This window comes from Triticum aestivum, chromosome 4D (genome assembly GCF_018294505.1).
Source record: "Triticum aestivum cultivar Chinese Spring chromosome 4D, IWGSC CS RefSeq v2.1, whole genome shotgun sequence".
In the NCBI taxonomy this organism is placed as follows: Eukaryota; Viridiplantae; Streptophyta; class Magnoliopsida; order Poales; family Poaceae; genus Triticum; species Triticum aestivum.
In genome coordinates, this window is record NC_057805.1 from 319,487,984 (window position 1) to 319,502,375 (window position 14,392).

At 52.8% G+C, this 14,392-nt stretch overlaps 1 protein-coding gene across 2 annotated transcripts; it reads right to left on the minus strand.

The window, feature by feature from the left end:
* Nucleotides 1-4,592: 4,592 nt before the first annotated feature.
* On the minus strand, nucleotides 4,593-13,536 carry LOC123097660 (uncharacterized). 2 transcript variants are annotated; one of them, XM_044519466.1, is made up of 3 exons: nucleotides 12,220-13,536; nucleotides 4,994-5,150; nucleotides 4,593-4,883 (listed from the first exon to the last, which is right to left on the minus strand). In XM_044519466.1, exons 1-2 carry the CDS (start codon nucleotides 13,373-13,375, stop codon nucleotides 5,038-5,040), a joined length of 1,269 nt encoding a protein of 422 aa, XP_044375401.1. In that variant the 5' UTR covers nucleotides 13,376-13,536; the 3' UTR covers nucleotides 4,593-4,883; nucleotides 4,994-5,037. The 2 variants fall into 2 exon arrangements, with proteins under 2 accessions (XP_044375401.1, XP_044375400.1); XM_044519465.1 differs by having other exon boundaries at nucleotides 4,593-4,888; nucleotides 12,220-13,535.
* Nucleotides 13,537-14,392: the final 856 nt, after the last annotated feature.

Sequence of the window (14,392 nt, forward strand, 5' to 3'; positions counted from 1 at the left end):
CAGCCGGCAAAACAACCACACATGTGCAAGGCCGCGATGGCTTATGGGTAACATGGGCTGGGCTTCCTTATTTTTATGTGTCGATAAAGCAAGCATTGGGCTAATTAAGTTAAAGCCATTAGCACATCTGCAGTAATACAACCCGCTGCAAATCCATGGGGATGGCGAGCCATTGGGGGTGGGGGGGGGGGGGGGGGGGGGGGGTCTAGCCCCTGCTCGCCCCCCTGTCTCTGCCCCTGCCGGGACCGCCCCATCGCCATAGGGAGGACCTTGCTGGGAGCGCTTCTTTTTGTTCTTGTTCTTCTTCTTCCGGGGCGGGAGACCGGACGGACCCTGAGCAGCTTCAAAGCGCCGAGAAGGTGAGTACCGCGGCACATCGTCCGTGGGACGCCTCCAATCCAGGGAATCCGCACCACCGCGACGCCGGGTGTAATCGGCACCGCGTCCGAGCCTTGCCCCGTCTCTAGCCCGACACGGCTCGGGGCGTCACTAGGGGGACGGCGCTGCAGCTCAGACCGCAGTTCCTCCTCTAGGCGAACATCCTCGCGGCGGCGCGAGGGGACGAACAAATCGGGCATTGGGGCCGAACCGGGCGACATCAGCCCTAGTCGCTGGGTCGCCCGAACGCGGATCGGGTGCGCCCCGGGGGATCCAGATCCATCGCACCGGGTCCGCGGCCTCCAGAGCTAGCTGGCCCCAGGCGACAAAACCGGCCCACGCCCGTAACCCCGGATGCCCCAGGCCTCCCTGGGCCGGCCCAACGATGACACGCCAGGCCCACACAGGCGCGTAGCCCTAGCCGGCCCAGTCCACAGGGAGGGAGCGTCCCCTCCCACGCAGGCCAGGCTAGCCGCCGGCGGCGGCGGTCGCGAGCGTGCCCCCCCACCGCAAGGGATGAGCTCCGGCCAGAGTCGGCCGTATGCTCACCCTCCGGCGAGGACGACGCCACACGGACCGGGAACGGAGCCAGGGCCACCCCATGTGCCACGACGACCGCCAGCCGCCCGCGACGGCATTCCAGCATGCCTCCTCACAGCCTCCGGCCCCCGCCCGCTGCCCATCACGAGGACGCGCCGAAGTCGCTGCAGCCAGGAACTCGCCAAACTCCGGAGGAGTCCGGGAGACCGGCATCTCGACCCGCCCGTCCTCATCCGTCTCCTCGTCAGCCACGTCCGCCAACCGGAACGGGGTGGGGCGGGGAACCCAGGTCGGGCCTGGTGGGGGCGCCGGCGCGACCGCCCGCACCGCACCCTGCTCGAACCCGCGGTGACCGCCGGCCAGCCGAGCGACAGCAGGCACGGCGGTGGGAGACATGGCTCGGCGCGTCAGTCGCCCCGCCAGTCGCCACTGCCCCGCGTCCGTACGATTCAAATTCGAATCCCGCCTCTCGCTCAAGATGACGACGATCTTCCTCTTATCGCTGTAGATACTCTTAGTTCATGTTTCAGAGCTTGCCTCTCTCTGGCATGGTCGATGGTTTAAGAGACCACGCCTTGGCAGCGGCCAACTCACGCACGCACCACTTGGGAACCACATGTAAGTCACGCACGCACACTGCCCTTGGGACCCACATGTAACTCACAAAGTACCACTTGGTATATCTGGTGTGACATACTTACTGTATTACATAACACATTGCGGTGAGGGAAGTGTTTAGGAACGGTGCGCCGGCCGAACCGTTCCGCCGGTCCCACGCGGGCCACTCGATCGAAGCGAGGCGAAGCGCATCGTACGCTCGCGCTCCTCCCGATCCCCTTCTTCCTCCTTCAGATCCCGCCGCCGGCTAGCCCCAACTCCGCGCAGATCTCGCCGTCGCCATCGCCGTTCACCGGTTGGAGCACAGGTGGCGTTGCGGATCTCGCGGATCTCATCTCGCGACTCATGGGTGGGCTGCGCTGCTTCCTCTCTCTCTCATCTCGCCGGTCCCTACCTCAGTTGGCCGTCCTCGTCGCCGTTCGCCGCCCCCGCCGGTGGTCACCCGCGCCGGCCGTCCCCGTCGCCGTTCGCCGTCCTCGCTCGCCGGCCCCGGCGGAAGCTGGGACCGCGTCGTGGCCTGCTGCAACCGGTGCCCAGGAGAGCTGCCATCATGGATGGCGAGCATGGTGACGGCGAGCTGCGAGGACGGCGGCGCTCGCGCTGCAGACATGGCGGAAGGCATTGCAGAACCTGCCGCACGCCCTCATGCTACAACCGTTAACCAAAATGCTTCAAACCAAGATGAAAAAAGTTTCAACCAGATACATCAAAAGCTGCAAGCAGTCATTGCCATGGCGGAGTGCTACAACCATCGACATAAAATGCTACACCCCTTGATGAAAAAGCTTCAACCCGAAACGATAGAGAAAGCATTAACCAAGGCTGCTACAAAGAAAAAGCTGCGCCCATAGATGAAAAAAGCTATAACCATTTTAAAAAGAAAGCTACAACCATACACTGCATAACCAGAAAAAGTTGCATCCGTTGTAGAGAAAGCTTCAATCGTATGTGTGAAATGCTTCAACCTACAGTCGAAGCTTTTCTGAAAACGATGGAAACTTTTTTCTTTTTGTTTTTTTGTGTTTGCTACACCCACGTCATTTTTTTGCTGCAATCGGTGAAGTTTTTTGCTACATCTATCAAGCGGAGCTGTGACCTCGCGAATGATGACAAACGACGATTTTTGCTGCAACCGTAATAGATTTTTGCTACTACCGCTAAAGTTTTTGCTACATCCATGTAAGGCGGAGTTGCGACCTCGCGAAGACGGCAACTGTATTTGATTTTTGCTGCACCCGTAGTTTTTTTTGCTACTATCGGTGAAGTTTTTTGCTACATCCATTCAAAATACCGTCCCCGTCCAGCCATGTCTAGCTTCCACCCAGGAAGAAAATGCTTCAACCGTTTGTGGAAAAGCTTCATCCAGCTAGAGGAAAAGTTTCAAGAGTGGCATGAGGAAAAATCTTCCACCGCGGGAAAAAGTTTCAATGGTGGAAAAAGCTTCAACGGCAATGAAAAAGATTCAACCGCCAGGAGAAAAAGCTTCAAGCGGTAATGACAAAAAAGCTTCAACCGGGGGAGCCAGGCGAACGACCGGTGGCGACGAGGACGGCGACCGGCGACCGGGGGCGATGAGGACGGCGACCGGGGACGACGACGGCGACCAGGGACGACGACGGCGACCGGGCGGCAACAAGGACGGAGATCGGCAAGCGGGGGCAAGGACGGCGACCTGGCGGCAACAAGGACGACGACCGGCGACCGGGGGCGAGGGCCGCAAGCCGGCGATGAGGACGGAGACCGGCGACGAGGACGGTGACCGGCGGCCTCAAAGCGTCCATGGCGGCGCGGGGGATGAAGGACGCCATTGTCGTTCGTGCACGAGGAAGGAAGCGATAGAAGGGTGTGATCTAACGGCCCTGGGCAAAGCGATCCGACGGTGGGTAGCTGACCGGCCGAATCGTTCGGCCGGTGCACCGGCGCAGATCACTGCCCTTGCCGTAATGTAGTTATGTACGTAGATGGACACATAATGTGCCCTTATTTGAGATTAACCCTAGTCTGCCGCACTTCTTATCGTGGCCTGGGATCAGCCCTGCGATGAGGTGCTGTAGCTGACACGGAGAAGTTGGGTAGGGTGCCACGCTGGCGTATCATGCAGGCAGAGTTGACAACTACAAACTAGAATAGGTGCCACGCAGGCAGGGGTTGACGGGAATACACACCACAGGTGGCTCGGCGGCTCTGGCTGCGGCGGCCGCCGGCTTCGGCTCGTCCGCGATCGGACCGTTTCGGCCTTCGCCCCATCTTCTCGTCGTCTGGGCACTACTTCCATCGAAGGGCTGACCCTTTCGCCAGCCCGGTCCTTCGCTTGTCTCGCGCCCGGTACGGCAGGACCGAACTCGTCTTGCGCACGGTGCAGCAAGACTGACCTCATCCCCCTCACGGTGCTGCAGGGCCGAGCTCGTCTCGCGCTCAGGGTTGCAGGACGGACCGATGGATGCCAGTTTTGGCCGGCCTATTGGGTCTCGACGTTGGGGGTCGTCCAGGGATGCGAAAGGTGGGACATTTCCGCTCGTCTCTTTGGTTGGGGTAGTGGCGGGTCTCGGGTGAGGCGGTGTCAAGGTCTTGGATGCCGAGGCGGCGGCCCTGGTGGTGGTAGCATGGTGCTCTTGGGCAGAGCCCGTGGCTTGGTGCTGCCCGGTGGCCATGGCCGTGTGGGCGGCGTGGTAACCGGGGTGTTGCGTTGGGTGGCGGTGAGTGTTGGTCGGGGTGAAAACTTGTTCTTTCTTCGGAAGGACCTCATTGCCCGTCATGCGGCTCCAGGGAAACTGTGGTCCTCGGATCGGGCGGTGGTGGCGCTCCGGTGTCGTTCCCTTTCTAAAGGCCCCGCCTTGAAGCCCATGGTTCGTCGTGTGTGGCTTCATCTCTTCGCAGCGATAGTGCTAGGGGTGGTGTTGTTGCGCTTAACGTCTATGTATCATGTCCTAGGTGTGTGCATGTGTTGTGGTGACGTGCGTTTGTACTTGATGATTGATGATCGGTGCTTTATATATAAAGCGGGGTGAAAACCTTTTTGTAATACACATCACAGGTCGGATGCAACACATATCAAATGCAGTGAAGTAAATAATGCAGCAAGCAATCACAGCTCGGCATGCAGTTCAAATGCTGAATGGAACCATAAATCACGCACACCCAAGTCACACTTCCGGTACAAGTGCTCCATCCAAGCGGAGATCAACATCATAAAAACACAAGTAACCGATAGTCATTCCTCAGCATCACCATCACTCACCAACTGATCTGATGCGCCGAGAAACGCGGTAAGCTACTTTGCACCAAGATGACACCGGGACGGGACGGGATGGACCGTTCCATAACTTGAATTCAGCACTACACCTGGCCTGACCTGCCACAGGGATCAAAGGAGGTTTTGACACAAGAACGTCGTTAGTACCCGTACGTACTTGTGTTTGAGGCTAGAGCAACGCTATGGTAAACTGACTGAGCATACCTAGGCTAGATAGGAGACTGCTAGCTGCTTCATGTTCCTCCAATTCAACCTATGAATGTCTGCCTGGTGTCCCCCACCAAGTGGTAGTCCCCTGGCGATGGCTGGTATGGGCGTGCATTAGCGCTCTCAGCCAAGTCGATGCCATTAGACCACTCGCCTTCAAAGACGAGCAATATTAGGGAGACAAATCTGGATTTCGAAACATAATGTACGACGTAGCATTATTATTTGTATATTGTTCCCACTAGACTTATTATTGCTACCAAACCTCAAGGATAAACCAAACAACTATTTTTTTTTTAGAAAAACAGGGAGCACCTTCCTGATTCCATTGCTGAGAACGAAACCACGAACCAAACAACTAAAATTATATACATACATGAGGAAATGGTTGTTCTAACTAATACATTCTTCTCGACTGCAAGCGTATACTATCGGTTGTAGAGTACAGTGGTAAAGTCTGGTTCTCACCCATTCATAATAAGAGGGCCGGGTAATTCCCCTAGTCAAGATAACTAGGAGCACCTCAGCATGAATTATACACAAATAAAAGTAGTTGTACAAGTAAGTCGATATTATTGGTACGGTAACCGTGTTCATCATTTTTTGGGACCCGAGACAAATATTAGTTGACACTATGGCCTTAAGCAGTCCATTTTTTGGGACCCAAGACAAATATTATTGGTACGATCCTCAAGTAGTCCACGCATCAATTTTTTATAGAAAAAAGTCAATTTTACTATTCTGAATAAAGTGGGTGGTTTACTTTACCCCTGATCTATTTTTTGGCTCCTTCTACCCCCAAACAAACCAAAACCGGACAAAACACCCCCCTAGATGGTTTGTTTCCACTCACTGCTGATGTGGCACTAGTCAACGGTGGTTTTGACCTCGATGGGCCCCTCTTGTCAGGTTGGGCGTGGGCATCCCCGTCGGTCCCTCGCGCTTCGTTCCGGCTCCAGCGCGACCTCGCCGATGAGCCGCGTCGCCACCTGCTCCACCCCGCGCTCGCCCGCCTCCTCCCGCGGCTACGCCACCCCGCCGTTCGCCGTGGCACTCTCGGTGAGCACCCCGCTTGGCCTCGCCTCGCTCCTCCGCGGCGTTGGCTCCGGCGCCGTCCGCCCCGTCGCCGCTCCGGCCGCGCGCCTGCGCCGCCCCGCCTCCTCCCCGAGCTTGCGCTGTGGACCCCAGCCGCCCTCGCGCGCTGCTCGCGCCGTCGTCCCCGGCCGCCTGCCGGCTCCAACCGCCCCTGCTCTGCCCTTGCCCGCGCGGCCCTGTCCGCGCCCAAGCCGGTCCCCGCCGCTCTACCCTCGCGCGCGCGAACCCATCGCTGAGCCTGGCCGCGCCCAGCCTCCCCCGCTCGACGCACACCGGTTCCGCTCGCCGGCTCCGACCACGCATGCTCTGCCATCGCGCGCGTAGCCCAGTCCACGCCCAAGCCGGTCCGTGCCGCTCTGCCCTCGTGCGCGCGAACCCGTCGCTGCGCCTGGCCGCGCTCGGCCTCCCCCGCTCGGCGCGCGCCGGCTCCGCGCGCGCCGGCTGCCGCCGTTGTGGCCGGCTGCTACTGCAGTAGGGGGCCACCCCTTTTTTCTTTTTTATTTCTTTGTTTTTTAAAAAACTGACGAGTGGGACCCACCGGCAGGTCAAATACCACCTTTGACTGTGTCCACGTCATCATCTGGTCTGGGTAAACCACCTAGGGTGCTTTTTTGTCTGGTATGAGATTGTCTAGGGGGGTATAGGAACCGAAAAATAGATCAGGGGTAAAGTGAACCACCCACTTTATTCAGATAGTAAAATGGACTTTTTTCATTTTTTTAATATATATCAGATGAATGCTGAACAGCTAGAGAAGCCATGCTTGTGCAGAAATATGCAGATGCAGTAGAGTTAGAAATGGTCGTGTAGAGGCATGAAACAAACACAGTATCAATCAGAAAAGAGGTATAGTATTTTTGAAGCAACACATGTAACAATTGTGAATATTAGTCTCTACTTCTAATGTCTCAGTTGGTAGTCTCCGTTCTGGATTTATTTTCGTCCCACCAACGTCGGGTTTTTTTTATCCTTCCTTCCACCTCCTAATTCCCCCGCAGTAATGATCCCACCTCCCAGTTTCGTCGTTTTTCTTTCATCGGTTTTTTATTCCCTCTCCCCTCTTACGTCGTCCCACCCTTCGTCCTCCCTCCCCGTACGATGTCCCACACCGATTTTCCCTCTCCTTTCTGGTTTTCTATCTAGAATCGGTTTTCATCTGGCCGGACATACCAGGATCAATCTTTGGTAAGACCAATCACTTCTCGTATGGTATGGTAATCAATTTGGTAACACAATCAATTCACATCAATCACAGACCGTATTCTTCTCTTCCTTCTCTTCTCTTCTCTTTAGTAACGCGGAACACAATCAATTCAGGTCATTCTTTGGTAACACAAATAAATCGTATCATATGGTAATCAATTTCCTGCCTTTTCTGTCTATTTATTGTTTTGCCCATAAAATCTCTTCCTTCCTTTCTTGATTTCCTCTAATTTATCCCATGATGATGAGAAGGCCCTACATGGGAACGCAAGACCCTACATGCACCGCTGGTGGGATTGCACTCGCGCCGTGCCTCGAGGCCACCATCCTCCTCGAGGAGAAGAGGCTTGAGCACCGTGACCAAGGAAGATCGCGGCACTGTCGAGTACCCGCCTCAAGTCTGCACCAACAATGGAGGACACTTGAGGCCCAGACCTACGTCGCCTCCGCGCACCTATGTTGACTGCCGCCGTCGAGCCCTCTTCCTGATGTAGTCGCCCTGAGCATCACCACTGAACCCTCCCATGTGCGTCTTCCACCAGTTCATGATTGGACGGCCGGACTCAGGCTCGTGCCCTACTCCCTCCCGGCATAGAACCACAACCAAGCCCTTTTCATCACCGAGTCACTGGGAGATGGGAAGCAGAAAGAAGACGTCGCGCAGTTTTCTGGAAGGACCGAGGTTGACTAGACAGCAGACTCCCAGGCAAACGACCGGGCGAGCGCCAACTCCTAGCTAGAAGGATGCGACAGCGAGCGGCGCGACAGAGGTAATCAGTGTTGCCGCGAGGCTTGGTCTGTTAAATCCTTTCAAGATTTATAAATGTTTTTCTTTTTATAATTTTCTGTTAATTTTCTTGTCTGCTTGATTGCCATATTTGATTTACTTTTTCCATGGTGCAGTTACGGGGATCTTCTACAGGAAATGCCCCGATGGGGAGCTAGCGTGCATGATGTAGTTATGTAATTCTATATTGCTTTTTCTTCAATGCTGCGATGTTCCTCTTCCTCCAATGTATTTTTCATATTTCTCGGGAAAATCAGGCGCTCAATACACACTTGATTAATCTTATATTAGCTATATTTTATTCATGTTGCAGAAAACATAAATCCTGGTCAAGTCCGGTTGTACTCTTTAGTTAGGATGGATTTTTGTTGCATATATCTTTGGAAGACGAGGAATATGTATATTTGTATTCCCATACTTTTAACAATACTACTATATATATGGAGTAGTACAGTTGGGTCATTCAAATATTCCATAGCACATCGCACTTCTCGCTATTTATTCATATTCCTTGCACAATACTATGGCTTATTTCTAATCACTTCGGTTAGTAGTAGTTTTTTCTATACCATAAATGTTATGCGCCATATTGATTTTGTGATCTTGACCTTCACTCCACATTAACATAGCCTGGTTGTAAATTATTGTTGGATTGTATATCATCCGCTGATTTCGCTAGATTATATTACCGTACCTGGTTACATATACCAACTTTGGTAATGGCCTACTATTCAGCTGCAAGAGAACTTACCTATTTTTACAAAACTCAACTTTATCGTGAAGTCTGATTATTCTTCTATTTGAACGGGAAATGTTTTCACATCTGTTCATCGACGGGAATTTTTTGCATGTGATGAAAATTAAGAGGACCGAGAAAGAAAATATACAGATATCATGCAACCATAAAGAGAACAAACTATCGTTATATGGATCCAGTTCACACAAACTTCTCAATGGTCCACAGAATATTGATTGAATGTTATTTTTCTTATTATTACACATTATCTTTGTGTATCGAAAAGAAGAAACGCCCTTTGATCAGTGTAGCCTGAAGAATATTGGTATGAGTCGCATGTAATTGTAACATAAAAATTATGGCAGGTGGAGGAAAAGAGGGATATTGTAATGGTAAAGAAGAGAAAATGACCATTGTTGAATCCAGCATGTCTACAAACAAGCATCATGTGGCGATGGACATTTTCTCTACCATATGAATGAGAGTTGGTTATTTCTTTTCACGGGTTTCTTACTGTCAACTTGTCGTCCAATGCCACTGTCCATTGCTTTCTTCTTAAAAGTTTATCACTTAGTCTATCAATGTTTTATGTATTCGAATGATTGTGTCCAGTATAAGAGTTAGTTTGTTGATAAATGAAACGGGGTGGTTTGGTGATTAAGAAAACGACATGATGAAGCCATGTGCATCACCAATAACATTCATTCTGGCCATATATGTGAGTTAGGAAGAATAGTATTAGGGACAATATTTGTGGGAGTACAATCGCAGAGAAGGATTGATGACCGAGATTTCATTCATGGCGAGCCAAAAATAGAACGAGAGTGTAGATGGAAAAGATACAACATGCATTTTCATGTGTGGTAATTCGGAGTTAAGCTTGCACACGTCGTTTGAGCTACACCTATTTTTCCCGTGCAACGCACGGTCAATTACCTATACCAAATAACTGTAAGGTTCCGTATCCCATCTTACGTCCCACTCTTCGTCCATCCCTTTCCGTTCGCTATCCCTCGCCCCTCGATTAGTTTTTCTTCCGATCGATGTTTGGTAAAAACAATCAATTTCCGTATGGCAATTAATCCCTTTCTTTGGTAATTAATCTCAATTCACGTCAATTATGGACGGCAACCTCTCCTGCACCCTGCGCCCTTGGACGCCAGTGGTAATTTCTCCTTTGATGGGGGAGCTGGAGCAAATGAGTACACTGAAGAAACCTTATTTCGTCTGCCATCTCGTTTCTTCTTCTGTAGCGGCGTGAGATATCAAGTGGCGATCATGGAGCATCGGCGAGGGGCGGAACCGAGGTACCAGTTTCTTCTCTGTTCTAAGCCTGTATCATTTCTCTCCTTGTTCCTCTCTCCTGGAACTGTGCGCGGCGGCCGCGATGTTAGAACGTCGCCCGGCTGGTCGAGGAGCAGGGGGACGCAGACTTGAGGGGCGCAGGAACTGAGAACGCGGTGTGGCTGGTCGAAATCAATATTTGCAGCCCAATCAACATCCACACAGCCGTGGCTCGTCGTTACTCCATCTCCACTTCTTAACTCGCCATGCTGCCGTGCCCGTCTCCATTGGACCACCTCCACGTCGCGCCACTCCACGTCGTGCCCGTCTCCATTCTTTGTCTCAGTCCGCTGGTCTTCAGCTCCCAGGTCCAAAGCAAGCAGGGTCCATCCGTCCATAGCGAGTAGGGCAGCCACAGTCTATCTTAATGCAGGCATCAGCGATGCTTCATCCTTCAACCACGCTCATGACACCTGAAGCAGCCACAGTCAAGGGAGATAACCGCTGCACTAGCAAGCAAGCATCAGGTGCGTGTTTGCACTTTCGATTTGGCTCTGGCGGTCTGTAACTCACTACTCAGTACATACATGCACTTAGGTGAGATGTAAATTCCAAACTGTTCTTGGGTGCTTCAAATGGGTCACGTGGATTTAAGGAAGGCTAGATCTGATGTGATGATGTGTGCGTATCGGAACTACTTGATGGACGATTTTGCGTTGAACGATGCATGCACGATAGCTGATCCAAGCGCTTACGGCTGCTCAGACTTGCCAGTGGATGGTCTGTGATGTAGTGTCGTCCACATTTCGGCTGCAAGCGTCGTGTGTGTAGCACTGCTCTGTGCGTATATGTGACACCATATTATTCTGTCTGAACATTTATATAGACAACACATGATTTTATCAATAAAAAGAAGTTAATTTAGAACTTCGTCTGTTATGATTTGCCACATCTTTTAATTTTTTAATCCTACTCCCAGTTAACCAAATCATGAAGATTGTGATGTTTTGGGCGCGGGCACGTGGAATGTCATTTTCTAGAAACTGGATCCTCTAACATTGAGAAGCTACACTACCCTAACCTCCCTTCTTTCTATCCAAATGATTAAGCCTAAAATGTGTTAAATTAATTTGCAAATTGATGATCTACTGTGTACATTTATAGTAATTACATAAAAAAATTGATGGTGAAATAAAATTAATTTTAAAATTATTTATACCAACAATCACTAGCTAAGAAAAATCCCTAACTTTCCTTCTTCATTTTACACTAGGCTAGCACTGTAGCAGCGTGACTTTCCTTCTCTATGTTAAAGGATCCGGATCCCATTTTGGAGTTGAGTTTGTATGGTTATAGATTTTAATCCTTGTGCGGGTGGTGTTCTTGAAGTTTCATTTGGTGCTGCTGTCAGCAGGCTTATACTTTCATCATCTTCTACATCAAGTATAGTGGTTAATTGTTTTGGTCAACTCTGCATTTTATTTCCTAAGAATTACCTCACTGCATTTTGTGGACAACAAAAGTAACAGTATGGTAATTGGTAAAAGTTTTTGGTCCTATAATATCAGTGTGTGTGTGTGTGTGTGTGTCAGAGAGAGAGAGAGAGAATTTAGATATCATTTGGTGGTAGCAAGTTCAAGTAATAGTTTGAACACATTCAAGAAATAGTATAAAGATAATGCATATTACATAAAAATAACGCTGAGAATTTAGATGTATTGTTTGTCTGTGGCTGGCCGATTTACATGAAATTAATTCCCTCTGTTGTGGTGGCCAATATAATACACATAATCCATATTGTTAGGCACTAGCGTGGGTGTGTGAAATAGATGAATTATGGTCCCATACCCAATAAGACGGATATGTCTGTGTGTGTTAGAGAGGAAGAGAGGGGGGAGTGAGGAAGAGGGAGGGAGAGAGAGTGTGTGTGAGGATTTGATGATAAAAAAGGTCGCCAATGTCACTTGATATGTATGAGAATATTAAATGTAATATTAACATGATTAATATTAAACTCTTAAAGTTAATGTGGCCCCGTTGCAACGCACGGGCGTTCTTCTAGTAAAAGGTAATTTAGGAGGGCAAATGTTAAAAGATGATGGGCAGCAAAGCATTTACCTGAGGAGGAGAGCGCCCGTGGCAGCTCCCAAGCCCGAACGAAGCGGCTGGCCAGGCGGATGCTCGGAGGCGCAACAAGACCATACACCTGGCACTCCATCACCTTGCGAGCACGCATGTCAACACCAAAGAGGTGCTCCTCGAGGAAGAAGTAGACCACATCGGGGTTCTTGGGGTGAATGAGCGCGACGATGGGGATCTTCTCCGGCAGCCCGGCCGCCTTGTAGCTCTCATCGGCCCAGATCTCTGTAAAGCTCGCCTGTTGCTCCAGCGTCCACTCCCTGGAGTTTGGATCGCCCAGCGTCCACACGCTTACCGTGGGAGTGGGAGTGGGAGTGCCGCCGCCACCAGCACCAGCACCAGCACGCTTGCCCATGTACATGTCGACGAAACGCAGCTTGCCGCCGCTCACCCCCACGTAACGGAACTTGTCGGCGACACCCCAACCTTCCCTGCACTCCAGGACCCTTCCCGGCGGGAACGGAACGAAGCCCAGGACCGGCTCGTCGGCGAAGGGGTCGCAGGTGATGACGCCCCATGAGAGGTCCACCCACCAGAGCCTCCCGTGATGCGAAACCACGCAGATGGGAGCCAGCGGGCGTGGCGGGAGCGGGTAATGGACGGTCTTCTCGATCCACTCCCCAACCTCTGTGGAGAAGCAGAGGAGCGTGGCTTCGTCCAAGCCGATGATGGGCTGGAGCTCCGCGACCATGTAGTGGCCGCCGCCCCTGGGGGAGACGAGAAGGCCGAGGAGGGCCTGGTGCATGATGGTGGCCTCCGGGTAGGGGAGGTGGAACGCCGAGCCGGTGGTGGCGTCGAGCACGAAGTAGCGAGAAGTAGCGAATTTCCAGGAGAGTTCCTGGAGGCCGGGGCGACGGATGACCTCACGGGTCGGGGCGCAGTGCAGGTTGGCCTGGAGGAGGAGAAGGCCGGAGGGGTCGGCGGCGAGGACGAAGGGGAAGTTGCGGGGCGTAGGGGGGTCCGGGAAGGCGCGCGGGGAGACGGTGAGGATCGAGACGCGCGGCGGCGCCGCCAGCTCGACGGAGACGTCGCCGGCGTCCGCCAGTGCGGAGACGCGCGGGATGCTGCCTAGGATGACCCACGGCGAGGAGAGCGGCTGCGCGGAGGACGACGAGGACGGATGCGGCTGCGCCATCGATCTGGGCTCGCAACGAAGCGAAGGAAGGAGAGTGGAGAAAGGCGGAGCGTGGTGTGGGTGTGGATGGGATGGGTGGCGTGGTGCAGAAGAAGGCGCAGAGCTGAGCTGAGCGAGCCGGCGGGAAACAGGGGAGTGGCAGCCTTTTAGTTTGAACGTCTCGTCTCCTCTCTCTATCTCTCTCATGCTATTTCTCGTCGCTTTCCACAGATGCTTTCCACAAGACCATTTTTTAGGCCAACTTCACCGCGCGACCCATCCTATCCGGCCCCATCTATTTGGGATAAAACAGATAAACTAGACGGCCCAGCGCGCGAGCGCAAACGGACTTTTGTCCGTTTTGTGTCCGCTTTCGACCCATCCCGGCCCAAGTTTGCGCCGATTTTGGGGTGAAACGGACAGCGCGCGGACGGGCGGGACGCGCGCGCTTGTCCTCCCCTGGCCCGCCTGTCGACGGGAGAAAGCAACCCCCCTACGCCCCATTTGGCGTCATTTCCCCCAAACCCTCCCACGTCCCTCCCGCCGCCCCCTCCCTCCCCCCTCCATGGCCGACGCCCAGCCGAATTCCGGCGGCCTGGCCGTCGACCCGCCCGGAAAGGTGAAGAAGAAGGCGGCCAAGGCGCCACAGAAGCCGCGGTCGGAGTGCACACCGAAGGAGATCGCCAAGTTGGACGCGGAATCGGCGAAGAGGAGCCGGAGACATTCAATTGTTGTTGATCATGTGGTGTAGGCATTTCAATCTTTGAAGGCATTCAAGGCCGACACAATAACAAGTCATTCACTCTTACGCATTGTTGGACGATCATCAACAATTGCCCTAAGTTCAAGGACCAATACCGTGAACTTCAAAGGAAGAGAGGCTTGAAGACGGCCAAGTTCGCCGGAGGTGGAGATGGCGAGGCGTTGAAGAGGCCGAGGGGCAAGACCAACTCCAAGGTTGACGACATACGTGATGCCTCATCCATGGCATTGCATGACACTTTGCATGGCATGATGTCTCAAAAGGATGTGAGGGAC

Excerpts from the sequence above, each read along its gene's own strand:
- LOC123097660 (XM_044519466.1), bottom strand. The coding sequence starts at position 13,375 with ATGGCGCAGCCGCATCCGTCCTCGTCGTCCTCCGCGCAGCCGCTCTCC. Across the intron at positions 5,151-12,219 it reads ACGGGCGCTCTCCTCCTCAG|GCGAGTGGTCTAATGGCATC; the intron begins GTAAATGCTTTG and ends TCGTCTTTGAAG.